General features: G+C 43.0%; 2 protein-coding genes across 3 annotated transcripts in view; one reads left to right on the top strand and one right to left on the bottom strand.

Moving 5' to 3' along the window:
- Positions 1-6,511, bottom strand: part of PIAS2 (protein inhibitor of activated STAT 2) — a 34,617-nt gene extending 28,106 nt beyond the window's left edge. For both annotated transcript variants that reach the window (XM_074165651.1, XM_074165650.1), the window contains exon 1: positions 6,436-6,511. In XM_074165651.1, the coding sequence (XP_074021752.1) occupies positions 6,436-6,459 (24 nt within the window). In that variant the 5' untranslated portion in view covers positions 6,460-6,511. The remainder of the gene's footprint in view (positions 1-6,435) is intronic.
- Positions 6,512-12,353: 5,842 nt separating this feature from the next.
- KATNAL2 (katanin catalytic subunit A1 like 2) overlaps positions 12,354-27,694 on the top strand; it is a 35,098-nt gene continuing 19,757 nt past the window's right edge. The window contains exons 1-8 of the mRNA XM_074166184.1: positions 12,354-12,404; positions 19,349-19,419; positions 19,819-19,985; positions 21,701-21,743; positions 22,161-22,284; positions 23,775-23,870; positions 24,318-24,416; positions 25,009-25,086. Coding sequence (XP_074022285.1) covers positions 12,354-12,404; positions 19,349-19,419; positions 19,819-19,985; positions 21,701-21,743; positions 22,161-22,284; positions 23,775-23,870; positions 24,318-24,416; positions 25,009-25,086 — 729 coding nt within the window. The remainder of the gene's footprint in view (positions 12,405-19,348; positions 19,420-19,818; positions 19,986-21,700; positions 21,744-22,160; positions 22,285-23,774; positions 23,871-24,317; positions 24,417-25,008; positions 25,087-27,694) is intronic.

Here is a 27,694-nt window from a genome sequence, read left to right as displayed (position 1 = left end):
ACCTTAGTGTCCCCTGCTACTTTTCCTTAGTCTCACAGTCAGAGTGAAGAAAATAAAGCATTTCAGTATTCATAAAAACAGCTTGAGGTACTATCAGAGCTTTATGCCACATAAAAGAGAAACAGTATTAAAAGATAATACTGATATTCAAGAATTTACTGAGAACTTCATGTTGCGTGTTTCCATAGATAGCTGCATAAGCTTGATGGCAACATCAGCCCCTTTACTTCAGATGCAGGGAGCAAGCATGATTCCGGATTCCATAATCAGAATGCAAATGAATAAAATAATCCTTTACGTAGAGATGAAGGAATCAGCATGTATTGCAAAATACTGGCTATTACCCTGTCTGCTGCCTTCTGTGCATTCCTGCAAGTTAATCAAGGTGAAATGGGCAGTCAGTCACGCCTTGAAACAGCTAACGTTTTATTCCACAAACTGGCATTTTGTTACAAAATGGATTTCATTTTATTAGAACACACCGGCTGGCTTCAATACCATAGTCAGCAAGATTTTTAAATTGACACCTCCATTAAAAACGCCTGGGAGTATAAAAAAAAAAAAATGCACTGTTTCGTCCATCAACACAAAAAAACCTTAGGTATGGTTTTAAAAGAAGTCTTGCAAAAGTGAGTTTTACTGGAAGTAATTAAACACTGGTTTTTGCAACATTCCCTCCCCCCAAGCTGATTCCATGTTCCCTTTAAGACAACAACAACGTGCATGAACAGTGATCTACACGTTTGAGCTTATTACTCCATTTACAGATATATCAAAGTGGACACTCGTTATAATCAACAAGTTTTTATGGAGGCATAACGTATGCTTAGGAGCATTTATAATCGTGGTGCAAGACAGATATTACTCCCAACAAACTCTACGGAGTTATTTTCTTTTGAGGTTCCAGCAATATTGCAGCAGACTGCAGCCTAGCTATTAACATGCTTTTCACATCCCTGAATTAAGATTAGACATTCAAGTTGTGTCATGTAAATGCCATCAATTTTCTCTTAAGAGAAATTCTTTACAGCTGCACAGTCCAATAAAAAGCTTTTTTAACACAGAAGACCAAAGCCATTTTACTTTTAATGTTCCTCCATGAACACAATGAGTAGTTTGACAGAACTTTAAGGAAGGAAATCAGACTGGATAATTCCAGTACTTTTATATTCCAGAAACATTTTTTCCCTTGAAATTCATACTTGAAGGTCATAAGAAGTTCCACGGGTTTTTTTTTGTTTCTTATTGTTAAACTATAGCAACCATGATTCATAAGCAGAAATATTGTTCCGAAGCATTAAGCCGTAGGTGTATCTGGAATGGCATTCATTTCACAGGGACGATGATGTTAAGGAGTCCAGAAAATGCTTACGCAGCGCTGAAATTAAGGGCAGGCATGTTTCAGAGCAAAGTAAGGGATCAAACATCTCTCTCAAACCTCTCAAGAGGTACGTGACTCTCCACACTCCCTTCGCCAAAGCTACCTGCAATTTTAACAGTCATTGTACTTACATATATAAATGGAAGGCAACCAAAAATGCCCGTTAAATTCCTGACATACATCTACAACAAGAACCAACAAGTGTAGCTTCCAGGGCAACTGCAACTGCTCAGGTAGTGAACCCTACACTTGAACCTGCAGAAGCAACCCAAGGCGACTCAAAAGTTCTCCTCAGTCTCCACCACCCAAGACCTTTGCTTCAGCCCCAGCAGGACGTTTTCTGAAGGCCACGTAAGGAAGGGACGCACCAAGGACCAACCCCACAAATCCTCACCTATGACTTCAAGCCCTTTTGTGGACACTTATAGCGGAGAAGCACTTCTGTGACATCTTTTGAAGTAAGTTTGCATACACAGTGATTTACAGCGCGCTACAAACATAGAACAGTGGTAAGAAAGAGTAAGTTGTGCCTTGGGATGGTTGAAGACCTCAACGCTAACACTCAATACAAATGCATTCTGGAAACTGATGTAACTATAGATAAAAAACTGCAAGTCCTGGAAAAGAATAAAGATTTAACTAGTGACATCTTCATAAGTAGTACAGCACAGTAAGAGTAGCTCTGAAGAACACATCAGTTGGTACAACCAGCATGACCATCAGGTCCTCAGTATTAGAGGGATATTCCTCCAGCCTGACTTCAAAATAAGGCATTAGTCTTCAAAGTTGCATGCATTTAATATAACAGTGAAAATCCCAAGTCAAATACTTGCATTCATTTCACATAAGATACTTAAAGCAAAGCTTGACCCATTTCATTGCAGCATCAGTTTTTAAGGAGCATAAACTACGTTATCTCCTTCCTCTCCCTCATCACTGTATCTCAGTGCAACCATTAATTGTTAATTATTCTAGATACAACAAACTTTTAAGGTACAATAAGCCTCACTGGTCTGAAAAAGCAACTATGCACCCAGGAAAAATAGGGGAATTATGTACAGATACAAGATAACAGTATATTATCATACGTTATTAACAGTATTTTATCAGAGGTTATCTTATTTAATACACTTAATGTTAACTGCAACCTAAAGATCACTACATCACCAACAGAAACTTCTCAATACCTATCCTGTTCACCATTTTAAGCTTACCCCAGATCAACAAGCAGAATTTGATTTATATCTCAACCCCCCCAAACTATTCAGCATAGACAATACAGTGTTATTAATGCAGCTAAAATAAAACAGAGTACAAGAGAGTGTTTGGCAACGAGCTTGAAGAGGACATGTGAAAATAGCTCTCAGTGTTTTCTCCTGGGCTAACAATTTAGCACTAAGCACTGCTTCACCTGGTAAACGGGCAAACGCTGTCCATTCAGACTGGAAAAATAAAGCAAGAGGAGCCGAAAGACACCAGGTCTGGTACAAACAAGAAATCCAGTACACAAAAAGAATGAAACTTCAAATTCTGTATTTTAATACGGTATCTGAACCACATTGCTCTTCACACTTGAATCGCATGACTTCAGTACTGGGTGTACAAGAGCAACAATTAAAAAACAATTAGAACTTGCATTCAGCAGCTATAAACCCCAACTTTCCAGTAAATTTTGTGTAATCTCCCCTTTCACATAGGACATATGAGCACACTTCCATCTCTTATCACTAAAATGAGGGGTTTTTTCCCCACAACGGCCATGAAACTCAATGTTAGTGTCACACAAATTAGTTTTGGCACAGGCATATTCATTTACCTATGGTTTTGGTTTGTTTTTCTTTTTCATAACACATTACTTCAAAACCCTATTAAATACAAACAATGACACTGAAGCTGTTATGTCCTAAACTAGGGATGTTCAATACTTCAAGGACAGCGTGCACTCTGTATTATCTGCTTCCAAATTACAGTCAGGATGCCAACTGAAACTTCAGGGACCCGAGAGATATTCTCTCTCTTTAAGTAAAAATATATAACCGATCCTTTTATCTACCGTATTTTTCTGCAATGCAAACCACAGCTTCAAGCCAAATCTCAGCAAGTCCAGAATTTGTTGGGAGCTGGAATTGTTTTCTCAGAGATGGCACTCGGGAAGAGTTGTAGTTCCCCCATTCCTGGGCCAATTCCGTTCAAAAACGCGTTTGTATGCCGTCTCTGGCCTCCACACCAGAACTCTGACTTCTGTTCCACATCCATCTATGCCTCTGTAATCCCTCTGACGTTCATCGGGCTGCTCTTGAGTGAGGATTACAGATAAAGGCATGAGCCATGTTTAAAAAAACATCTGCGAACACCAGGTCTGGAAACTGTACCTCAAAATACAAGATACAGTTGTGCTCGCTACATCTTCTCAGCAACTCCCTGATATTCCAGAAACTGGTAACCTACAGAATTCAATAAACACTACTAATTAATTAAGGGTTAATCTGAAGGTCTGGAAGGGTAAGCCTTATTTTGCACATTTTCACCAATATCTTGAAAAGTAGCAACTGTAGTTCTGAATCCTTTAACAAAACCAAAGATTTCCAACATGATGGAAAAGCAGGTTCCTTTCAGTTTCTTTTTCTTCCACTACATCCTCTCAGTTACAACCCTTTCATCATAGCTCCTCAAAACTTCTACTCTGAAGGTCCAAAGGGTGGTAGGGATGGTACTAACAAATATTAAAACAATCCTTTGCCCTGAAAATATAAAAACGCTGCCCCTACACGTTGCCCTCAAAAACTGGATTTAAGAGAGAACTCTGACCTCCTGCCTTTAGTCAGTCCTTAACGATTTAGTAAAATAAATTCAATTCTCAAAATTGCCCCAGTGGCCTTTTATAAGGCAGGTAGAGATCACATACTACAGGAAATTGCAATCAACAAGAGAGCAGCAAACAATACTGCCATAAAAACGTCACGTACTTTAATCTATAAAGCAGTAGTTTAAGATCACTCCTAAAGGTCAATTCATTAAGTTTGTTAGGGGTGTCTCTCTTTGGCCAAAAGCAGGAAGAATTGGTTGTCTGAAAAAAACCTTAAGCCTGCAAACCAAGTGGCTGGTATTCAAGCAGACACAATAAAATGTATCCTCCACCCCCAAAAAAAAAAACCAAACCCAAATAAAAGGCAGTAGACTGCCTCATGTTTTCAAGGCCTTTCTTATGTTCTCTTCCAGAAAATATCTACAGCTTTCCCAAGATGGGCCATTAATTATTATCAGCCAGATATTGAACATTTAGAGAAGCTCCAGGCTAACAGATGCATTTCACAGGCAGTCCAGTTTACAAATAAGATGAATGAGAACATTTCTTCAGACTACTATTTTTTATTTTTTTTTTTAACTACTGATACCTCTTCTTTTGAGTGACGAATGAGCAGTCCTGTAGTTGGCCTGAAACCTAGTTGCCTTCCCCCCCCCCATACTTCCTGCATTACTTTTGGCAAGCAACTCAGGTGCATATATATATATAATTTCAAAGGCGTTTAGGTACCCAATTCCCAGAGTCTATCAATACTTAGACATACCAAGATAAGTGATTATAGCGCTTTGGAAAACGCTCACAGCTCAAGCTTGGGGAAGAGGAGCGACACAAAGAAGAGTCATCCCTGCTACAAAGTTTATACTGGGGTTTAGCCACCTACAAGGCTACACCCTTTGGGAGAGCTTGGAAAGAGGGCTGGAAATGAGTGAGGACAGTAAACAAGAAAACATGTAAACACAAAGAAGTTTGGAAAAAAAACCCCACATTTAACTTAGGGGAAAAAAATAAGCCAGCCCTTCTTAAACCTAAGGTTGAGATAGAGCACTGCTGTCCTCAAATAAAGCAACTCCGTTCTTTCCATGAGATTTTTTATGACTGAGCTCCTCAGCTACACTACAGCCACTTCAAGCCCAGCAGTGTCAGCGCCGGAAAAACCCTTAGTGTAGGAAACTCTCTGGCGACTACAGCATATTTCCCCACTGTTGGTCAGACTACTGTCAGCTCGGCCATCAGACCTTTCTCCACACTAAAGCCTAACTCACAGCGGTTCCAATTTAATTGGCTTTTATTCCTTTTGTAGGGAAGTCCAGGTCTGGAGGGGTTCGGTGTGCATGTAGTATTCCCTCGGCAGCACTTCTGCAGGTGTGGATGCTGCAGAAGGACATTCTCCTTCCCAACAAAGATACTCACAGATTGTTCAAGAAAACGTAAGGAAAGAACCAGAAAGGATGTAGTCAGCTCTTTGTGTACACACTTTTAAAATACAAAAGGCCACACACCCACCCCCCACCGAGAAATCTGTTACAGAAAGTCCACAAGTGCTATATAAAAGGCATTCATTTGAAGATAAAACAGGGCTGAAAAGAAAATACTGGATTTCATGCTTCAGAGGTGCGGTTTTCCCGGTTAGAAAGCAGTTAATGAATTTTATATTTTTTTTTTTTAGAAGATTAAATAATGAGTAGTCTTTTCAAAGATTCGGTTATCCCCCGGCACCCTCCCTTCAGCAGGCTGTAGGGGTGCTCCCGGCCACCGCACAGCGGGCCGGGGCCCGGCTTCTCGCCCTCTCGGGCCGCGGACAACCACCAAAACGGCTTCTAAGATGTCGGGAGCCGGGGAGGGGAAGAGAGAGAGCACCCCACACAAACACACACCAGCACAACCCAGCCGGCGGAGACGGTAAACGAGCTCCCCGAGCCGTCCCGTCCCGTCCCGGGGCAGTGACAGGGAGGGTTTCCTCTCAGACTCCCCCGTTCCAGGCGGGCCCGGCTTCCCCTCCCCGGGGAAGGTGCAGGCGGCCACGGAACCCCGACGGTTTCCGGGCGGCTGTTACGGGCCGCCGCCGCCCCCCCCCCCCCCATCAGGCACCGAGGAGCGCGGCGGGGTCTCCCCGTGAGGAAAGGCCGGGGGTGGGTGGGATGGGTGAGCTACCCTCCCCCCCCCCCCCCCCGCACGCTCCCATCCCGGGAACGATGGGGCGACATCTTATCCCGCGCCTCCCCCACCTCCTCCTCCTCCTCCTTCTCACCCGCAGCTCCTCGAAATCCGCCATTTTCTACCCGCTGCTGCTGCCGCCGCCGCCGGGCCCCGCCGCCGCCGCCACCACCATCCTGCACCCGGTGCGCGCCCCCGGCACGTGACGGGGGAGGGCGGCTCCGGCGGCGGGGGGGGGGGGGGGGGGGGGGGGGGGGGGGAGCACCGCGCCGCCCTCACTGTGCCGCCTCTCCCCCCGGCGGGGCGGCCCTGAGGGAAATCCTGAGGTAAAAACCCTCCGGTACCGGCCCGCCGTCCCCCTCACCGACCCCCGGGGTCCCGGGCAAGGCCTAAACCCGCGGGGAAAGGGCAGCTCCAGGGCGGCCAAGGGCTCCGGGGACGTGCCCGTCCCCCCTTCCCCCCCCCCCCCCCGGGAGGGCGCCGCTCTCCAAAACTCTGAGGTTTAACCAATTGGTTAAAAAAGAATTAAATTCACCAAAAAAAAAAAAAAAAAATCCAAGGAAAAACCGGCAAATAATACAGCCTTGCCATTGAAGCGTGTATAAATGGGAAGGTTGGACTCGCGCTGTGATGCGGAGGCTCTCTCGGTCTCATCCACCTCCTCACGGACATTCTCATAATTTGTGTTATAATGATGGCGTGACACGTCGTATTAATAAAAAAAAAAAACAAAAAAAACCAACGAAGCGAAAAATGTCACTGGCAGCAAGCTTCAAAAATGGATAACGGGTTTCCTGCTGCAAGGGAAATGTTGAGACATTTACAGAAAAATAAACACCGAGGTGCAGCTGAGAATATTGTTTTCGAAAAGCAGCCAGAGATCATTATCTAGTCACAATAATTACCTAGTCACAATATTCAGTTTCATTGGCAACCGGGCCGTTAAACCAAACGACTGATTTACTGCAATAAAAAAATAAAATACAAAAAAAAAAAAAAAAAAAAGAGGCAAAGACTGAGCCAACAATCAGGCAAGCGGCCAAACCGACCCACACGAGAAGCTGAAGAGAAGCATCGGGAAGGGGGGGGGGAAAAAAAGGTCTGAAACGCAAAATATATTCGCCCATATTAACAAAAAGGCAGCAGTTTTTGCACGGTTGACGGATTCAGAGCGGTAACGACAACCATAATGTCTCAGAACAGATATGAGCACACAACACCGGGAGCTTCTTTAAGGGTCCAAGAGCCAAGGCACTTTTTTTTTTTTTTTTTTTTGAGGGATTCCGGCAGGTAATTTTTGGGAACAAATAATTGAGATTCTACAGAGGCTACTGACTCCTGCGGTACATGCTGGCCACGGTCACTCAATATCTGGACACAAAGGAACTCAATAATTAACATTATTAGAGGTAATTTTCCAATATCTTCTTGAGGCAGGCTTTCCTTTTTATTTACTATCAGCTAACTTCAGTTCTGCTAAAGTTTTTAAACCGTAACCACAGGTAGCTGGTCGTCCTCCGCGTAACCTGGTTCTGTTCTTGCTCTTATAACATCAATTTCCTTGAAAATTCAAACGCAATTAACTTCAAACCTCTTTCGTTAGTCAAAACCAGGAATTTGCAGCCGAATACAGGGTGCCACCTGCCACTCCGCCACGCAAGTCCAGCTCCAAAGTCCACCAAACGTTCCTTTTTTTTCCCCCCCTGCAATTCAATACCAGACCAAAGGGACGAGCTACAGGTCAGGATCTTGTAGATCACTAAAGCACCAAAGCCTTCTCTCTCTCCTTCTTTCCCGCGCCCTCACACGTTTCTTCCTTCAAATACACCAGGATAGACACCGATGTTCAAGCTTATGCCACCACCAGGCATTTCTTCTCTCACCTCTCACTCCATAACCACAGCTTTCAACCTTCCCATTCATCTCATCCCCAATATCCATTAGGATAAGAGCAAACAGATTATAGTTTGTGTTTTAACACCTCACATGTATAAGATAATAAGAGATTATTACTAATATTAACTTATCCTAATTTTTTTGCTTGAAGAAAATCATTCCTTAGAGGACTTCTCTCTTCTCATCATATTTTATTTTCCCCCAGCATTCCCTCACAACCTTCCTCCTACTCATCGCCATATCCTTGAAAAAAACCCACATGCTCCATACTCCTGCTCCTCCTCAAAGTTTTTTCCCTACTCCACCAAAAAAGCACAGGGCTATCCTCTCCCACTCCATTATCTCCTCTCCACACCAAGGTTTCTCTCAGATCTCCCTCTTCTGCTTTTTCCAGTAACTAGAATCAGTCTCCCTTTTTGCTCACGTTCATCAAAATCCTCTCCCCAGAGACCAGACCGCCACAGTTTCAACCGTTCCAGCATTTCTCTTCCCACCAAACTTTTAGGAAACCTGCCTCAAAGGTCAGGCATTCTTCCAGCTCCTGATAGTACCATTGCTTCCTGCGCTTATGCCTCCGATACTTCTTCCTTCCCTTCCTCTTTCTCCTCTCGCAGCCCCCTGCTGCGGCTCCTAAAGCATTCCCCACGCTCTCCCCTTGAGTCCTTTCTGGTTTTGCAATGCAGGCTTTAAAACTCGGCCCAGCGTTAGCCATCAGAGGAGCGGGCAGCCTGCCCTTCTGCAGGGCAGCCACTTCACGCTCCCACCCAAGAGGGCATCACCACAGGGATGGGTTAATTTTCCCAGTAGGCTCTAATTAGGGTAAGAAGGGAGCCTGTAGGTGCTATAAGCATCCTGCTCCCTAAATTGAGTTAGGCTTGTTAGGGGGAGGGACAAAACCCAAATACATCTGGGCTTCAACCTGCTCTAATAATCTTTCCAGGACTATACACAGAATGTTCCTACAAGCACTGACTCTTCCCACAGCTGTGCCACCTACTGAAGTAGGGACATCTCAGCATCTCAAACACACTGCAGACGGTTAAAGAAAAACAAAACCTAATTAAAAAAAAAAAACCCATCCTACAGCCGCTCCCAGCGATTACACTCATCAGCGTTAACACCTCAACAAACTCCTCCTGTGCCGCTTCCCCAGCTGCTAATAGACAAATGAGTGCTAATTACGAGTGGTGACGGGATTGGGGGGCCATCTGAGATGACTGGGTTGAAGGTAGATTTTTTTTGTGTGCGCTGTGTCTAAAGGAAAAAACTTTATAAGCCAACCTGAGGCTTTCCTCTTGTCTTTCCTACCCCACAGCCATTTATTTTCTAAGGTACCATTGGAGAGAGAGGATGGCAAAAATATAACGGGGTGGTTGGTGCTCAGAGCCCACACGTTTCCTGTGTTAGGTCTAGAGCACGGAAGCTCACAGCCCCCCGTAATTGCTCTGCTTCCCTGTGAAAACGTGGACCCTGGTTACAAGACAAGGTATTCTGAGTTGGACACTTTATTTATTGGAAAGAAATTGTTCGTGTGAGTGCTTTGCCATCTGCACTTTCAGTGCAGCTAATTGACAAAACAGAGCTTAGATGGGATACAACCTGTTACGTCAAGACATACAGCAAAGTTATATATAATTATACATAACCGCAGCAATGTCAGACTCTAATATTAGTTTAGCAGAAAAAAATGCAAATTAGAAACCTAATTTATTCTTCTTTATTTTTTATATTCTTATCAGTTTTGGTGGTGAAATACACGCTAATTAGTTTTGCTTGCCTATCCTAACATCCCAGGGTGACGCACCTATATTTGGATTATAAGCAGGTAAGTATTTAAATGTTTACTATAAAGTAGCTTACCTGATGATTATTATTTTTATTAAATGACATCTATTGAACATAAGGCCTAAATAATGAGTGCCCTGGCAAGCTTTCATTGTAGGTTCTTGAATTGCTTGGGGACGGCTTGATCCTGCCAACCAGCACTGTTCAACTGCAGAATCCTGCCCTTGCAGATTTAATTCCCTGAAATTTCGTGAGGATTTCACAGACTTTATCCATCAAAACAGCAATGAAACACGTATTAAGATACCACTACCCCTTTAAGAAACATGGAAGAAAACTCTCTCCAGCCAGGCAAAGCCAAGAACCCAGGCTATTCCCTCAACAGGAATTATATGTTCTTGGAAATCTAATTGGGATGGCTTGAATTCTAACTTCAATTATAGGAACTTCTTTTTCACAGCCATAAAAAAGAAGCCCCCCATAACAGAAAACAAACACGTTACTTACTCTACTACCACATTACGGCCACAAAATTAAACATAAAGTCTAGCAGGAGAGGACCTAAGCTGGATGCAGGGATGTTAATCTGATCCACTTCGAAAATTCCGTGTTTTAAGGGACAAATTTAATAAAAGGTCTTAAATTACATGCTTAACAGGATGAAAAGTATGTTACATTTGCAGCACAACTAACTGAGCAGTGAACATATGCTGCAGTCGTGTTTTTGCTTAGGACATCCTTGAAATGAAGACATAATGAAAGGAGAGAGAGAGAAGGGCTGTGAGACGTATATGCAGTTGGAGGTACTTAGTGAAGGGATCCTGAGGTAACAGAAAGCTTGTGTTGGCACATACTGGATTAGGAAGGTGTAAGAAAAGAGCTGGAGAAACATTCCTGTGTAGGAACAGGGTTGCACCAGAAGGATAAGGCCTTTTGGGGTGTTGACGGTTAAACTAAGCAGATGGAGTTTGGAGGAAGGTCTGGATGCCTCACAGAACACAGTTTTGAGGATGCTAAACAAGCGTAGCACAGTATGGACGTGAAGAATCTGATAGTTACCCTGTCCAAAAACAGCTGGTGGAACTGAGTAGCTGTTGGTCTCCAACGGGCAGGATTTGGGGAGAGCTTGTACCTGCAGCTGCCTGGCTGGAAAGCGCACACATACCAGAGAACAGGGTGTTTCCAGAAGGTTGCTCTTCGTCTTTTTGAGCATTGCTGTCCTGCTTCATGCTCTGTTACTGCACAAGTCTTTTTCATGCTCTAACTTCCCTTCCATGTATTTTCAGGGAAATACAGCTGCACTGAGGACAATCAGTTTCCAGCAAGCACGAATCACCCCAAGAGTAATTGACACCCTGAATCCAGGAGGCTGCAGCAATCACAGAATCACTGGGGTTGGAAGAGACCTCTGGAGATCATGTAGTCCAACCCCCTGCCAAAGGAGGTCCACCCAGAGCAGATTGCACAGGAACACATCCAGGTGGGGTTTGAGTATCTCCACAGGAGGAGACTCCACCACCACCTCTCTGAGCAGCCTCTTCCAGGGCTCTGAAACCCTCAAAGGAAGTTTTTCCTCATGTTGAGATGGAATTTCCTGTGTTGCACTTTGATCCCATTGCCCCTTGTCCTGTCACTGGGCACCACTGGGAAGAGTCTGGCCCCGTCCTCCTGACACCCACTGTTTAGATATTGATAAGCATTGATGAGGTCCCCTCAAGCTTCTCTTCTCCAGGCTAAACAGGCAGCCAAGTCTGACAACAGCTTTCAGGTGCTCTGTAGAGGGCCCTTCTCACAGCCCTTGCATTCCCTCAGCACCAGGGCGCTGGTGGCCCCCATTTTAAGGCCCACTGTCACCTTTGATGCGAAGTGCTGACCGCACTCTGCTTCTTCTCAGGCGCACCTCGCCTGTCTGGGTGCGCTGGACGTGTTTAACAGTGGGCTGTGCTGGCTTGGCTTGGCTTGGGCTGGGCCGGGCCGGGCCGGGCCACCGCCGGCCCCCTCAGCCCGCCATCCCCGCCTCCTCCCTCAGGTGAGCCTAGAGCGGATTGGCCGACACAACTGCCAGCCCCGCCTTGCCTCCCCGCTCTGATTGGCCTATCCTTTAAACTGCCGCCCTTTGCTCCACTCGTAATTGGGCGATTCTTCGGGCAATCTTTCACCCTTCGGCGCCCGGATTGGTTGCGTGAGGGAGGTGGGGCGGGCCTTTTCGTCACGGCGCCCGCTGGCCTCCGCGGGGTGCGGGACCGGGCGCTCCCCGGCGACTCTCCCCGAGGGCAATAGCCGCCCGCGGCCGGTCCCGCTGCCCGCGATCGGTCCCGCTTGCTCGCCGCCATGGAGCTGTCCTGCCAAACGCTGAGAACCGCCTACCAGGCGAAGGAGGCGGTAAGGACCGGCAGGCCGGGCGGCCGCGCGTCCCCGTTGCTATGGAAATCGGACCGCGGGCACTTCTGCGCATGCGCGGAGGGGAGTGTTGCGCAGTGCGCATGCGCGTGGGACGGTGGCGCCGCCATGGCGGCTGGGAGCGGACAGGTCGTGTGTGGGCCGGGTCGGGCACGGAGGCGTTCCGGGGTGTCGCTGTGACGGCGGTCCTGGCGCTCCTTCAGGGTGAGGGTTCTCCACGGCCCCCCTTTCTCTTTTGTTTTCCCTTCGCACGAGGGAAGGGCTTCTTGTCCTGACCGCCCCTCAGGGCATGGCATGCTCTTGCTCCCCACAGGCCCCGTCCGCTGCATGGTCATGGCAGGAGATACAGTGAAAGGGGGCTAGTCCGTATTCCTTCCTTCTTCAGCTCCATTTTCCATCGGTCAGGGCTGTACAGCTCTACCGTGCCTCCATCCCACGGATGGGTCGAGCTCTAGGAAGCCCAGAAGCCGCAGGATTTTGCTATATTTTTCTTAACCTGTTCTTTTGCTTCCACCTGCTGGTCAAAATCAACTGGAGTTTGAGCGCTAAGAGACTTTGGGGCTGCACTGCAGGACTGCTAAAATCCCTTCCCAGAAAAGTGTTAAGTGCTCTGCATGCATACACAAATCCCCAGTGTGCCTGAATAGGACGGGATTGCTCCCAAAAAGGTAGTTTTGCGAGGGATTCTGAGGCTGAATTTCAGCTTGTGTTAACCTCTTAGATTAGTAGATTATATAGTTACCTAGGAATGTATTTACCTAACCTTAAGCACAGTGTCCCGCTGAACCCTGAAGTGGATTTTGGTGCCAACCACTGAGAATGGTGCCCTGAGGTGGGATATTGAAATTGTGTTAACGTACAGAAGGAAGACAGGAGAAAAAGGGGGCTAATTTGTAACCTCACCAGTGGGGATTTGGGTGAACCTGGTCCCAAGGATGGTTTTGGTTGCTAAATGCAGAAACATTTGTGGTGATAGAACCTGGAGCTCAAGAACTCCTCCCCCCCGAGCTGGGTTTGGGTTGGTTTACTTTGTAAGATGAGTTCTCCATAGCCTTTTGGGAGGATGGATGTGAAGATCAGAGTTTACGTTTTGGGTACAGAGTAGAGGGAGGTGTTCATATTCTTCAAGGGGGGAGAAATTTGGAGTCTACTTTGTTGAAGCCAGTCAGTGATTAAGTAACAACCTGAGGCTGCCGAGAGGCTTTTTTCATTCTTGCTCTAAAGTTCTTGACTTCTGTGGAGGGAGCCTAGATACTTAATTTTGGGTTTCTGAATTCCAGTATTCCAGTGCAGTGTCTAAAAATTAGGCTGCTACATCTCTAACTTGTAACACTAAATAATTACTGGAATTCCTAGTTCCCCAGCTCTGCCCTTATCTGTATTGCATTTTTCCATTAATCTGTTCTATAGAATAGGGATTATTATCATCTTCCAGTGTGGGAAGAAAACTGTTTAAAAAAATAAATTCCTATATACATTACAATTCTATGGGTGTTCACACCTACCCAGTGTAGTCTTGTGATCAAAGAAATCTGTTTTGTGAGGCATTTCACTGGGTTTAATCGTTAAATATTTCCTGGGTTTGTTCTGTAAATCACTCTTGAAAAGCAGTATTATTGCAAACTGCAGTAGAACTTTGCAAATTAATAGAAATGAGTGGGAGAATTAATGCTTATTAATGACTTTGTAAATTAATTAATTTGCATCCTTATTTTGTATTGTTTAATAATTCATCACACTTTGTGTCCATTCATTTTTATGTATTCATAACACATATCACTTCAAATTAGTGAAGTCTTGGCAGTGTAAAACTTGGCATCAGCAATGCTCCTGTTAAAGGAGGGAGACAATAGCGGTCTGTGAGCAGCCCTTAACGTTGGAGCATGAATTAATGAAAGACAACACGTAACTATTGCAGTGGGGGGAGAAATCTGGTTTTAGTGCACCAAACTCAAATTGTAAAATGACTTTAGATTTTAAATGTTAGCACCTCTGGAATGCATCCTAGCGTTACTGCTAGGACAGCCGTAACTTCTCTGCTGAACTTGCTATATGTCTTTAATTATGAAAGCTATTTGTAATCCTTCTTCAGAGACTTTGCCAACTCTATTGTTTGCAGCAGGCTTGTATAATTTGGAAGAGAGAAGAGAGTAAAGAAGCGCCTTTTCTTTGTACTGGGAAATTCTATTCAGTGGCAGCCAAGTTATACATTGTTGGAAGCTCACCATCTCCCTCCTCTGCTCATGTTTCTCAAAAAAAATACTGTCAGCAAGCCAAACAATAATTGACCATCAGGCTTCTAAAAAGCCTGACAAGGTTGCAAATATAAGAAGCAAAGGGTTAGGGAGGAGGGAAAGCTCTGGGGATATCGGGTGGTGGAGGGAAGAGGAAAGCTGAGCGAGTTTGTCGTGCCTCAGCTACTCTGTGCATCCTGGTGCACGGTGCCATCTTGATCCTGAGGAATCCCGTACTTAGCAGGTATCCTGGGATCCCAAAGGCAAGAGAGGGAAGGGACTCTGCATGTGTGTTACGATAAAATCTTTCCCTGTGTGATTACAGAGCCAACTGGTTGCTTCTTGGCTGAATTCCTGATCACAGATCCCTCTGAACCCATCTTATTGACTGCCCTGTTGGATGCACAGGGACACATGGTTACAAGAGTATAGTTATTATTTCCAGGCTTCCCAGATGGTGACTTACTCTGCAACTGCTTTCTTTATTCTATCGAATACATTAATGCAGAAATATAGGGTCAAATGATAACGAAACATTATAGGGTTAAATTAATCTTTTAGTAGGTCCATTAATTTGATGGAACTACACAAGAGACGAGGTTGATTTATAATGTAAATGCATTTTAGTAAAAGGTATGGAAATGGATAAACTGCATTTCAAGATGCATGACTCTATTAGGGTTTAATTTTAAACGGCTCAAAGATAGGAATACATACCACTTTTGTTAAGCTAGAAATAAATAAAATACACTATAAGTGTTGGAGCTAATTAGTTAAGTGCTCAACTATTTAGTTTTTAAAACAAGATCATGCTTAAGTGCCTTAAGCTTTTATTAATTGCATAGACCCCAAAATCCCCTATAGTAATTGAAAATTTAATTACATACATTTTTTTGTTCTTTTAAGAATAGAAGCTTATTAAACTTTAAACACTTAAACATCTATTGAAATACCAGTGGCTATAAACAACATGCAATTCTAAATACTAATTAAAAAGGAAGGCTAAATCACTATAAAACTAAACTGAATTTTAAGTAACTTTGCATTCGTAAGTACTCCTATTTTTTTCATTCTGTGTAAGATTTACCAGTTCTTCTCTAAGCACAGCAGAAGTCCTGGGCAGCGTCAATATCTGTCCTCTGGCAGGCACCTTGTTTTGGGGACATTTGCAGTGGGGGTCAGTCGCTAGAGAATAAACTGGAGTCTTGTAAAGGAGACCAGTGTCATCAGAGAGCTGTTTAAGTGGACAGCTAAAGCTGCTGGTGGCACTGGTGTGTGCAGAGGTTCCTCTACCTCTTGGAAAGGGTACGTGGTAGAATCAGACTGGTGAAAGGCAGGGAGACATGGCTTTGTGAGGTTGGTCAAGAAAGCAACGGTCCATGCACCACTGACTCACAAGATTTATGGTTTGGTAACAGTTACATGTTGAAAGGTTCTTGATTTGTCTTTGTTTTATATAAACCTCACAGAACTGGGACCAGAGATACTAGAATCATAGAATTGAGTCATCGAGTCCAACCATCAACCTAACACTGACAAAACCACCACTAACCCATGTCCCTCAGCACCACATCTGCCTGGCTTTTCAATACCTCCGGGGATGGTGACTCCACCACTGCCCTGGGCAGCCCCTTCCAAGGCTTGACAACCCTTTCCGGGAAGAAATTTTCCTAATATCCGTCCTAAACCTCCCCTGGTGCAACTGGAGGCTGTTTCCTCTTGTCCTATGGCCTGTTCCTTGGGAGAAGAGACCGACCCCCCCCGGCTACACCCTCCTTTCAGGGAGTTGTAGAGAGCGAGAAGGTCTCCCCTCAGCCTCCTTTTCTCCAGGCTGAATACCCCAGCTCCCTCAGCTGCTCCTCACAAGACTTGTGCTCCAGACCCCTCACCAGTTCCATTGCCCTTCTCTGGACCTGCTCCAGAATCTCGGTGTCTTTCCTATTATATTGGTATCTCTTGTTTTGTTTTTCAGATCCAATCTGATGCAAGTCTTTGTCAGTTGATTAACTTATTAACAGCTTAGTTAATTTTCTTTGGACACGTATCTGACTTCTCAAAACCAGCTATCGCTGATTGCATTTTTATTAACACAAGATAAAGACAGAATGAACGTCTCAGTTTAAACTCTCTTCTGATTTTTGAATGTGGCTCTTTTTTGATGTAAAGATTCGCTTTTGCTTCTGCTTGGCCAACAGAACAGGAAGAACATTACTATGTTAAAGCTGAAGTGGGTTTTTCATACCTAGACACAATGTTATCCTATACCCAAAGCAAGTCTTGACCTGGAAGAGTATTTGAGATGATGCCCATCACTGTATTGCTGTCTGCACCAGAACTTAAAACACCTCTAGGGGTAGCAGGAGTAACTTGGTGGGATTGACAGCAGAAGACACGCCAAAATACAAATTCTCTCCAAGGAAAGTTCCAGGCATGGATTGTAAGCCCTGTCAGTTCATCAGGCAGATGCAGTTCCTCTCTCATCTGAGTATTACTGTAAATACTCAAACGTGAAACACTTGATGTATTTGTCTTCTGTGGCAACCGCTGTGTTTTCATTCTGTGTTTAAATATTCAGAGGTAGCTGTGATCTTGCCTTTTGATATGTGAGCAAACACAACAGTTAATTTTTCTCAGCATAAAACAGCGGGAGCAGTTGCATTTAGAAGAATATGCAGGTGGGACTCTCAGCAAGATATGACTCCAGCTTCCTTTTTGCATCTCCAGCCCTGTGGGGTATGAGGTCTTCTTTTTTCCCCAGCCAGTTTGATTAGTTATCTAGAAACCCAGAATTAGGATTCTACCATTCTTTTTATCAATAGTGAAATACAAATATGCTTTCACCCTGCAGGAAACGTCGTTAAAAGCAAAAGCCATCTCTTTCCTGCTTGTATCACTAGGTGGCCCCACGTCTGAAGCAAACATCCCAGAAAGTATCTGCTGCAGTGGGAGACCTTTTGCCTGCTCTACCCAATACTTTTTACAGGTTGGCAAACACATGGAGAGGTGTTAGTTTTAAAATAACATAGCTGAGTTTTAATTAGCAGTAGAATGGTATATGATATCCACTGCTGTGTACAAAGCAGAGGGAGCAGGTAGGTCTAACTTGAGGAAGGAAAGAGGTAAATTGGTTTTACAGTACGTTGCACCACCAAAAAGGACTTTTGCTTGTAGGAAGAAATGATTCTCCTGTATCCACAGTTTACTACAATGATACTTCCTTCCAAAAGACCTGGAACAATAGGGCAATTGTCATTCTGTACGGATATTCCTTTTATGCATCCTGTGGGATATAAAAGCATAAGCCTTTGTCAGTAGTAATTCTTTGGCTTGTGTGCCAGGCAGTGGCAGAGAGCAGCAGAAATTATCGCTACAGACGCTGAGGCTCTGTTTCCACTATGAAGAGGACAAAGGTTTGTGGTTTTGTCGGTGGGTTTGTTCCAGTAATTTTTGAGATTTCTGTTTCCAGTGCCCCCTTCAATATTCTTCATATTGCAATTATGCTCCCCCAGATGTAGCTTCACTGAATGATGGCCAAGATGTTTTATGCTGCCTTGTTTTTAATGCTGAGCAATTTGTGAATGACTTCGGATTCTTCAATATGCATGAAGAAATCCAAGGGACTAACTCTGTATTGAAATTTCAGCATGTTGGAAGCACCTTTGCTGTGAGGACAGGCTGAGAGAATTGGGGGGCTTCAGCCTGGAGGAGAGAAGGCTCCAGGGAGACCTTAGAGCCCCTTTCAGTCCCTAAAGGGGCTCCAGGAGAGATGGGGAGGGACTCTTGATCAGGGAGGGGAGCCATAGGATGAGGGGGAAGGGTTTTAAACTGAAAGAGGGGAGATTGAGATGAGATGTCAGGAAGAAATTCTTTGCTGTGAGGGTGGTGAGACCCTGGCCCAGGTTGCCCAGGGAAGCTGTGGCTGCCCCATCCCTGGAGGTGTTCAAGGCCAGGTTGGACAGGGCTTTGATCAACCTGGTCTGGTGGGAGGTGTCCCTGCCCAGGGCAGGGGGGTGGGAACTTGATGGTCTTTAAGGTCCAGTCCAACCCAAACCATTCTATGATTTTTTGATTCTGTGACTTTGGTGACTCCTGTGTTAAAGTCAGGCAAGTTTGGTGTTATCCCAAACTACTAATTCTTCAAGTACTCTGTATTTCACTTGTGTTTGTATATCAAGGTCCATGAATTGGGATGTGTCAACAGTGTACAGCTGCTCTTCTTAGCGCAGTTATACAGATCCCAGACCTTTTCTTCATCCCCCATTCTCCAAGCACTCAGAAAATGGGTTTCTAGTTTCTAGAGGGAGTGACACAGCCGTGCTGGAGCACAAGATTTCCTTGCATGGTGCTTGGAGACACTGTGCACGAGGTCTGCAAGAGTCCTACCCTGAATTTCACAGCAGCCTGAAGATATTGGAGATCCATAACCATAGTAAGGGAAGTGAGTTATTTTTTCAACCTCAAAGTAATTTTCTCTTCTCTAGGAAAAGGTTTCTACCCATCCAGTAGCCCTGATGATGTGTAAGAAAAATTACATTGAAAACCACTTTCCTTCTGTTTATTAACAGTGAGTTGGTTTACAGTTCTTACATGCTGCTGTTTTAATTTGTTTGTTTCCACAGGCTACATTTAGATGCTGTTTACAGCAATAAAGAGAATATTACATTTAATCTAGAGTTCTGTCTTAATTCACAGGATGAGATGCGAACGCAAGCTCGTCGAAAAAATCTCCTCATTCTAATTTTGCATTATTTAATGGAGGAAGGGTATGTTTTTTAACTAATAGTGCTCTATATTTGTGTGTGAGTGTGTCTGACTTCCCATAATGTGTCTTTCTGCCCTCTCTTGGGTGAATGGATAGCATGGCCCTTTTGTTTCATGTGAGAATTTATGTGAGATATTATTATATATCTTGGCAGTTTACTTTGCTAAATTGTTTCATTTTCTGGAACAAAAATATCCTATATAATTTAAAAATACTTTAGAGCAATTAGCAAAGGGTTTTTAAATAGAGTTTATGCCTTTGTAATAAATAGAATTGTGGACAGGTCAAAAATACCATATACATACTAATGCTATTATTTGCTTTTTCTCTCAAATATCAGAATAAGATAATGATTCTCAGGTTTTTGAAGTTTGTTTGTTTGTTTTACTTACATTTCCAGCTATGTCGATGCTGCAAATGCTTTGGAACAAGAGGCAAAATTAAGTTTACGTGGCTTTGAAGTTTGTGACAACATTGATCTTGAGACAATTTTGATGGAATATGAAAGCTATTACTTTGTAAAATTTCAAAAGTATCCGAAAATTACCAAAAAAGTCCTGGACACTGGTATGTGGCTGTTTTCCGGAAAGAAAACATTTGTTTCTCAAAGCCTAAAAAGTGTATTTGCCTGATTTACACACTGCATTTCTCATGTGCATGTCAGCATTTAATGTTTGAACTCTTACAGGTACAGAGCTATAGTTCTAGCACACAGGACATAAGAATCGAGAGACGGGGCTTTGAGCCCTTCTGCTCTTCCTTCTCTCTTTATGGAGAGGAATAAGGTGATATTTTTCTGTCATTTAAAAACTGCTTTGATATTGGAACTGTCATGTAAGCACAAAGTATTATCGCATAGATATATTTTAATTTCTTGTATCTTCCTTCTCATGAGGATGGAATAGTAAGTCTGATCTATTTTGAATTTAATTTTTAAATTAAAATAAAGCACTTAAATGAAATACTGTGTCTCAGCTCATCCAAGCTAGTGCTTAAAAGTTTATCACCACTAGTCTCATCAACCATTTATTTTGCACATTTTCTTATACTAAAGGTAATGTGCCAAACGAGTAATAGGTTTATTTGCCCCAAAGGACTTAAAGTCTGAGGTATAAATGAGTGATACAGAACAAGGCAAATCAGAATATGAGTATTCTTTTATGAGCCTGAGAGCCTGAATGGGTTTGTACTTGAGCACAAAATAGAAGCCATAAGAATAACTGTATAAGAATCACTTATGAAGAGCTTGGAGGGTACAGAAAACACCAAGATCTCTATTTGTCTTGTAAGAAAAATATCGTCATCAGAAAAGGGGATGATTGGCCCGGGAACACCTCTGAGCAGTTGTCATTGTTTCATGTGGCTGCCAACAACTTTGAAATCACAAGTAAATGAAACATTATGTCAATATCATAAAATTTCCTGTACAAGTGAAATGATTTTGAAAGGTACTAAAGCTAGTAGTCATCATTACATTCACGGTGATGTAGAAGATCAGTACTAGCTGGAAGCAAACGTCATTTGCATGAAAAAGAGATTTATGGCTAGAATATTGAATCAGTTTGAACTTTGATTGGTGTTAATACAAAGGGGAACAGCCAAACCAAAGAGACTTGTTATGAATCAAGAAGGAAAATGTATTACAAAGCATTTGTCACATCATACTTATTCTTAGTCAAACGGAGTGGTAGCCAAGGCTTGATCCATGATCCAAGTGACAAAACAATTCCCAAAAAGACACTCGGTACATGCTTGTATGACACCCTTGATAAACCCTTGGGTTCATGAGTTCAGATCTGGGCTTCCTGAGTTTGACATTTTAGGAAAAAAAGCTTTTCTTTGACAGAAATTGTTTCAAATAGTTTGATAAACACCATTGCAATGTGACATTTATGCTGTCTTGGTATGTTGAACATGTTAAAATTATTATTAAGAAGAGTGATGCAATAATTACTAGCATTAAATAAGCATTCTGTATGATACATTAAATTAGTTTATTGTGCTTGATTTAATTTCTGGTCATGTCCATTTTACTGTGAAAGTCACATTAACTTTCAAATGTAAGCAAAGAAGCCAAAGACTGAATGGAGCCTAAAATTTAAAGAGCCTGAAGCCAAACTGCTCTCTCCAATATCAGTTTGCTTTCAAAACATTTATAATCCTGCTGTTCCTGTTTATGCATTGTTATTTCCAAGGTCATTAATGAAGGGGAGGGGGGAAATCAAGTTGCCCCGTTTTTGTATCCGTAATTATTTTCTATTTTAATATTAATTTTGCCACAGCGGAAAATAAACAACAGCTGAGCACTGGAGGAAGACCAAGAAGGTAAGAGAAATGCGTGGGGTTTTCCCTGGGTAGAAAATTTTCCTTTAAAAGCCATATGCAATGTGGTGAAAATAATTTAGTACCACAGGAATACCAAAGCCTAGAGTCATGATGGTGACTGCGTGGTGCATTTTTCTGTATCTTTTAGAGGAAAACAGAGACTTATTTCTGAAATGGAGACGCAGACAATTTACAAAGTTTCTGCAGTGGGGATATGGTAGGGTGGTATGTTTGAAAACAGTGAGTGTTGAACTTTGCTGTGGTTGCAATTGATGCTTTAACTTCAGTGGGAGTAAGGTTAGCCCCAAACTGCTTTATTTGAAAACTCTACCTTTTAATCTTTCGGTATTTTGAAGGAAAAAAGAAGTTGTGAATGCCTTTCAAGATACTTTTTTTTTTTTTTTTTTTTAATTCTAGGGTAGCCAGCTCTTCTCAGAATCTCCCAAGGTTCAAACATCAGACAGTGCAAAGACCAGTGTCAAAAACTTCACCCGGGGGTACAACAGGATTTAAATCATCCACCAAGGACAGCCCCAAACAGGTTTAAACGTGTTCTATCTTGGCAGGTTTACAGTTGAAATTAATGTGATTTTATTTTGAGAGGCTATAGGCAGCAAGAGGATGCGAGTTACGCAAGTAATAATTGTGTAACTAATGGGGTGTACTAATGTTGTAATTTAAGGATTATAGATGCAAGACTTCACACTTTCTGGCTGTGAGCTGGGGAGCAAGTCGCAAGCAAAAATTAGAGGAAAAGGAGTCATAATCCAACCTACACTGAAAACAACCAGAGTTTTCCCATTACCAGTAGATTCATTCTTTGGTGGAGAGTGGAAAGTGGTTTCAAGTTGTGGAAAGTCTGGTTTCAGTTGTAAGCATCTTCACAGTGCACAAGGTGTTTGAATCTGGGGGAGTAATTTGGCTCTGTAATTTTCAGTTTTGTGAGTCTCATTTTGTTACGATGGCTGTGAAGACTACTTTATTAGCACCCACTACAGAGGAGGGAGCAGGAACAGCAGGTTGCTGGGGAGGCAAGGCTGAAGGAGAACCTCTTCTTGTTTTTATTTTTTTAAGTCATAGAATCATAGAATGATCACAGAATCATAGAATGGTTTGGGTTGGAAAGGACCTTAAAGACCATCTAGTGGCAGGGACACCTCCCACCAGATCAGGTTGCTCAAAGCCTCGTCCAGCCTGGCCTTGAACCCCTCCAGGGATGGGGCAGCCACAGCTTCTCTGGGCAACCTGGGCCAGGGTCTCACCACCCTCACAGCAAAGAAGTTCTTCCCCAGATCTCATCTCAATCTCCCCTCTTTCAGTTTAAAACCCTTCCCCCTCATCCTATGGCTCCGCTCCCTGATCAAGAGTCCCTCCCCAGCTTTCCTGGAGCCCCTTTAGGGACTGGAAGGGGCTCTAAGGTCTCCCCAGAGCCTTCTCTTCTCCAGGCTGAACCCCCCCAACTCTCTCGGCCTGTCCTCACAGCAGTGGGGCTCCAGCCCTCGCAGCATCTCCGTGGCCTCCTTTGGCCCCGCTCCAGCAGTTGTGTATATTCCTGTATAGGGAAGATCTCAGCTCTGACCACTTCTCACCCTAAAAAAACCCAACCACTAGTTTTTGGATTTTACAGCAAGAACTGCTGTGACGTGGATGTCAAAGTAACTTATAATCCTAAAATAGCTCCTCATTTCTGAGTTGACATGCTGTGCCTGTTGTTTCCACAGTTCATTAAGTGTTTCTCCTCATGGCTATGTAAAATGCAGATTTTTGCAATTTAAAATGGAAGCTCTGTGCATGAAGTAACTTGAATGCTGAGCTCTAGACCCATGGCTTTCACCACTGCTGTCACCACTCAGATGAAGTCTAATTGGACAATGGTGTTTGCCTGACAAATACAGGATTACTTTTGCGGCTTCCATGTGATGATACAGCTGATCTGGGCACGTACGAAGAGGTGGGATGGTGCCTGTAGTGGGAATACCTGCAACTCACCTACTTGGCATCACATCTGTTTTAAAACCGATTTTTCTTTAGAACCATGACAGCGGAATTACTCTGGAGCAACCTGACTTTGGCTTAAGCATCTCGGCAATAGACAAAAGCGGAGGAGACAGCGCTCACCCAAGAAGGGTTGGTGGAAACCTAGTATGTGATTCATGATAGAAATGTAGAGAAAACACATGAATTTTTTTCACAAATTATCAAATGCAAGCTTTTTGTGTATGTTTTTGTATAAAATGTTGTTGTATAATTAGCTGAAGGGTCAGTTTTATGATTTGGGCAGTAATTGTTTGCGTAGAAGACTCTGCTTGCATTAAATAGTATTCCAAACATCATCAAGAAGGAAGAATATTTCTGTTTTTAAAACCCAGGAAGTAGTAAAAATTGAAGATAAATTTTAAATTCCTGAATGAGATGATAAGAGACTCTGCAGTTAAATCGTTGCAATGACTGAGGAGATGTGTGCTCTTTCCCTGTTGCTACCCCAGATTCTGTGGTTAGTTTGTGCCGTATTTAGGACTGTACCATCGCAGTTTTAACAGTTAAAGCCTACCAAAACATTATTTTCTCCTTTAGGGCCAAGTAATTGACTTCCATGGGATGATTCAGGATGCTGTAAAAATATCGTCAAATGGAATAGCCTTGAACAGCCTTAATTGTGATCCAGATCCTTCAGTAAGTGTTTCTGTTCATATTTCTATCCAGTGAGCATCAGTTTGATATAATCAGGAGCAAAATAAAATACTGCAGTGGTGTTGCCTTCATTCCCAAGTGCTAAAAAAGGGCTTAGACTTCCAAGTGGTGTATCTCCTTCTAGAGCGGACAGTCATACTTGATACCGGTCTAATTTGTTGACAGTTTTTTACTCTTTGACAAGGATGACAAATACAAATTATACCTTATGATTCACCAAAAAAAAATCCAGTATGTTGTTTAGCGTTCACATAAGGTCTCAGCTGAGACAAGAACAGAGTTTAGATGGTTGAGACAGAAAAATTTCAGTAAATTAATCACTCCTTGACACATGTCCTACATGTGTAATAAGAGAGCTGCTCATTTTAATATTAATTCAGGATTAAATTCTATCAGAGGAAATGTTGAGTTACTGCAAATATGTCTTACTTTAAAATCTTTATTATTATCCATATTTTTACAGCTTTAAATGTTCATATTATTATGATGTATCAGCTTTTTTTGAAACTATTTCATAGTTCATCTATTTAAAAATAATTGAAGTCTGACAAGAACTTCTGTTTGTCTTTTTTAGGACCGATTATTGAAACCCCTTAGTGCTTTTATTGGCATGACTGGTGAGATGAGAGAACTTGCAACGGTTGTAAGCAAAGTAAGATCAGATCTCCATTTCGGTTGTGTAGAGATCTTGCTTATCTTTGTCAACTGACAATGCTGTTTGTTTCTTTTTACTGTCACTGAGAGCGCTTATTCTTGAATGTGCAAGCTATTTTTCTTATCATGCAGCCCCCAACAAGTCATTTCTTTACATGTAACAACATCTCTTTCTGATACACAATGGGAGGAAGTAATTAAGACCATTCCTTTCTAATGGCGAGCATGTAATCTAATCATGCTGTACCCATGAGACTGTTGTAGCTTTTCCCTTTGTTCTTATTGCTACAGAAAATGTACAATGCTTCACTGAAAAAAGATTTAAATACATTAGCTAATACCAACTAAACTAATGTATTATCTAACTGTGATCAAATGGTGGGAAAAACCTTGGTACAACTCTGTGGGTGCTGTTGGGCTATATTCAGTGTGGATGGTGTGCCAGCATCACAGCAATATCCTGATTCTGAGTTTATCTACTAGACGCCATGTACCAAAATGATTAGACACTGATATTCCCACATTCTTTTTAATACTAGTCCAGTGCCTTGCATTTAGCCTGGAGAAAAGGAGGCTGAGGGGAGACCTTCTCGCTCTCTACAGCTCCCTGAAAGGAGGGTGTAGCCGGGGGGGTTGGTCTCTTCTCCCAAGGAACAGGCGATAGGACTAGAGGAAACGGCCTCAGGTTGTTGCACCAGGGGAGGTTTAGGATGGATATTAGGAAACATTTCTTCCCGGAAAGGGTTGTCATGCCTTGGAAGAGGCTGCCCAGGGCAGTGGTGGAGTCACCATCCCTGGAGGTATTTAAAAGCCGGGCAGACATGGTGCTGAGGGACATGGGTTAGTGGTGGTTTTGTCAGTGTTGGGTTGATGGTTGGACTTGATGATCTGAAGGATCCCTTCCAACCTGGACAATTCAATGATTCTATGATTGTGCTGCCTGCGTGAGCTGGACTCTTTGTCTCTTCTCGCTTGGCACAACTTGAGAGAAGCTGTTACTGTAGGCTCTGCAAGCAGGGCCTGTCCCTCATCCCGGTACAGGAGCTGCATCAGCAGCATCGGTAATACGCCGTGTCCCAGGGCAGATTCCTTCTAGGGGATGGGATCCTTCCAGGATGGGCAATTTGGAATCCCAGCTTCATGAGCACCATTTCATTTCACTCATGGGTCAAGGTGCAATCAAACAAACGGGCCCTGGGCTACTGGGGATCATCCTGGCTATGAAGCAGGTAAACGCTTCGCATGCATCACCTCCCAAACCCCATGAGATCCAAAAGGCTTCATAGTATCATGATATTGGATAGTGTGGCCGCCCTGTCCCTGGAAGTGTTCAAGGCCAGGTTGGATGAGTCTGGTGGGAGGTGTCCCTGCCCAGGGCAGGGGGTTTGAAACTAGATGATCTTTAAGGTTCCTTCCAACCTAAGCCATTCTATGATTCTGTGACTCTTTCTGGATATAAGCATCAGAAATGGTATCAGCTGTTGCTCCCATGTACTTAAAATCAGCTGTTTAAAAAGCCTCTAAGACTTTTTCTGACTTTTATAGCTGCAAACAGCCCAAATTTGTGGTCTGCAAGCTTTGGATTTGCAATTTAGTAGAACTGAACTCTAAGACATTTCCAACCTTAAAGTAAGAAAATTCTCATTCATTTCAATTCCTGTCTGGTTCTTAATTTATGGTAAACCTTTAAAATAGTGTTGTTCTTGCTGGTGCTTTTGCAGAAAGCAATAAGGTTGCTTTAACCTTCATTATGTTATGTTTTTTAAATTGTGCTGGTATGTTCCTAGTTGCTATGGTAATCAACACTGTGCAAATCAATAAAAATAAATAGCATGTGGTATCTATTTCACAACAATCTAATTTAATTTGGAAACAGTTATGGAAGTCTCTACTTAGTCTCATAAATCTGATTCATCTTAATTTGCTGTTAATAGAAAGGGAAAGTGTAATCTATTCTATATAAATAATTTTTCTAATTGTATTAAATCAAATTTTCCCCTCGGATATAAGCACATAATTTTTCTTCAGTCTCTGGGGTCTCCCTGTTTTTATTGGAGAGCAGAATTTATCCCAAGTATTTATATTGAGGATATGATATTTTCTGCAGAACAATTAGTCTCTGAAACATAAAATCACCGAATATTACTAAGGAAAATGGAAAGATGCATAGAAGATTTGGAAAGTTCAATGAATTAAATGAAATTAATTTAATGAGTGCTTCAGGGCATAGACTAATTACCGACTATCTTTTGATAGATGCTCAGGGCAAATTTTTCCTCCTGTTACAGAGTTTCTCGCACATTTTCTTGCAGCATATAAAATCTTGCTTAGTGTGGAGTAAATATCAATTTTTCACTGTTACATAAGTAATAACGTAAGTAATAGGTGCAGCGATAAAGTTACTGAGCATTAAGTTTAAAACAAACAAAAGTATTTTATGTGCGCTGGCAGCCCAGAAAGCCACCCGCATCCTGGGCTGCATCCCCAGGAGCATGGCCAGCAGAGCGAGGGAGGTGGTTCTACCCCTCTGCTCTGCTCTGGGAAGACCCCACCTGGAGTACTGTGTCCAGCTCTGGAATCCTCAGCACAAGTAGGACATGGACCTG

This window comes from Numenius arquata, chromosome Z (assembly GCF_964106895.1).
Source record: "Numenius arquata chromosome Z, bNumArq3.hap1.1, whole genome shotgun sequence".
NCBI classification, from domain to species: domain Eukaryota; kingdom Metazoa; phylum Chordata; class Aves; order Charadriiformes; family Scolopacidae; genus Numenius; species Numenius arquata.
The sequence above is the reverse complement of the archived record's forward strand: the minus strand, read 5'-3'. Positions and strand labels throughout refer to the sequence as shown.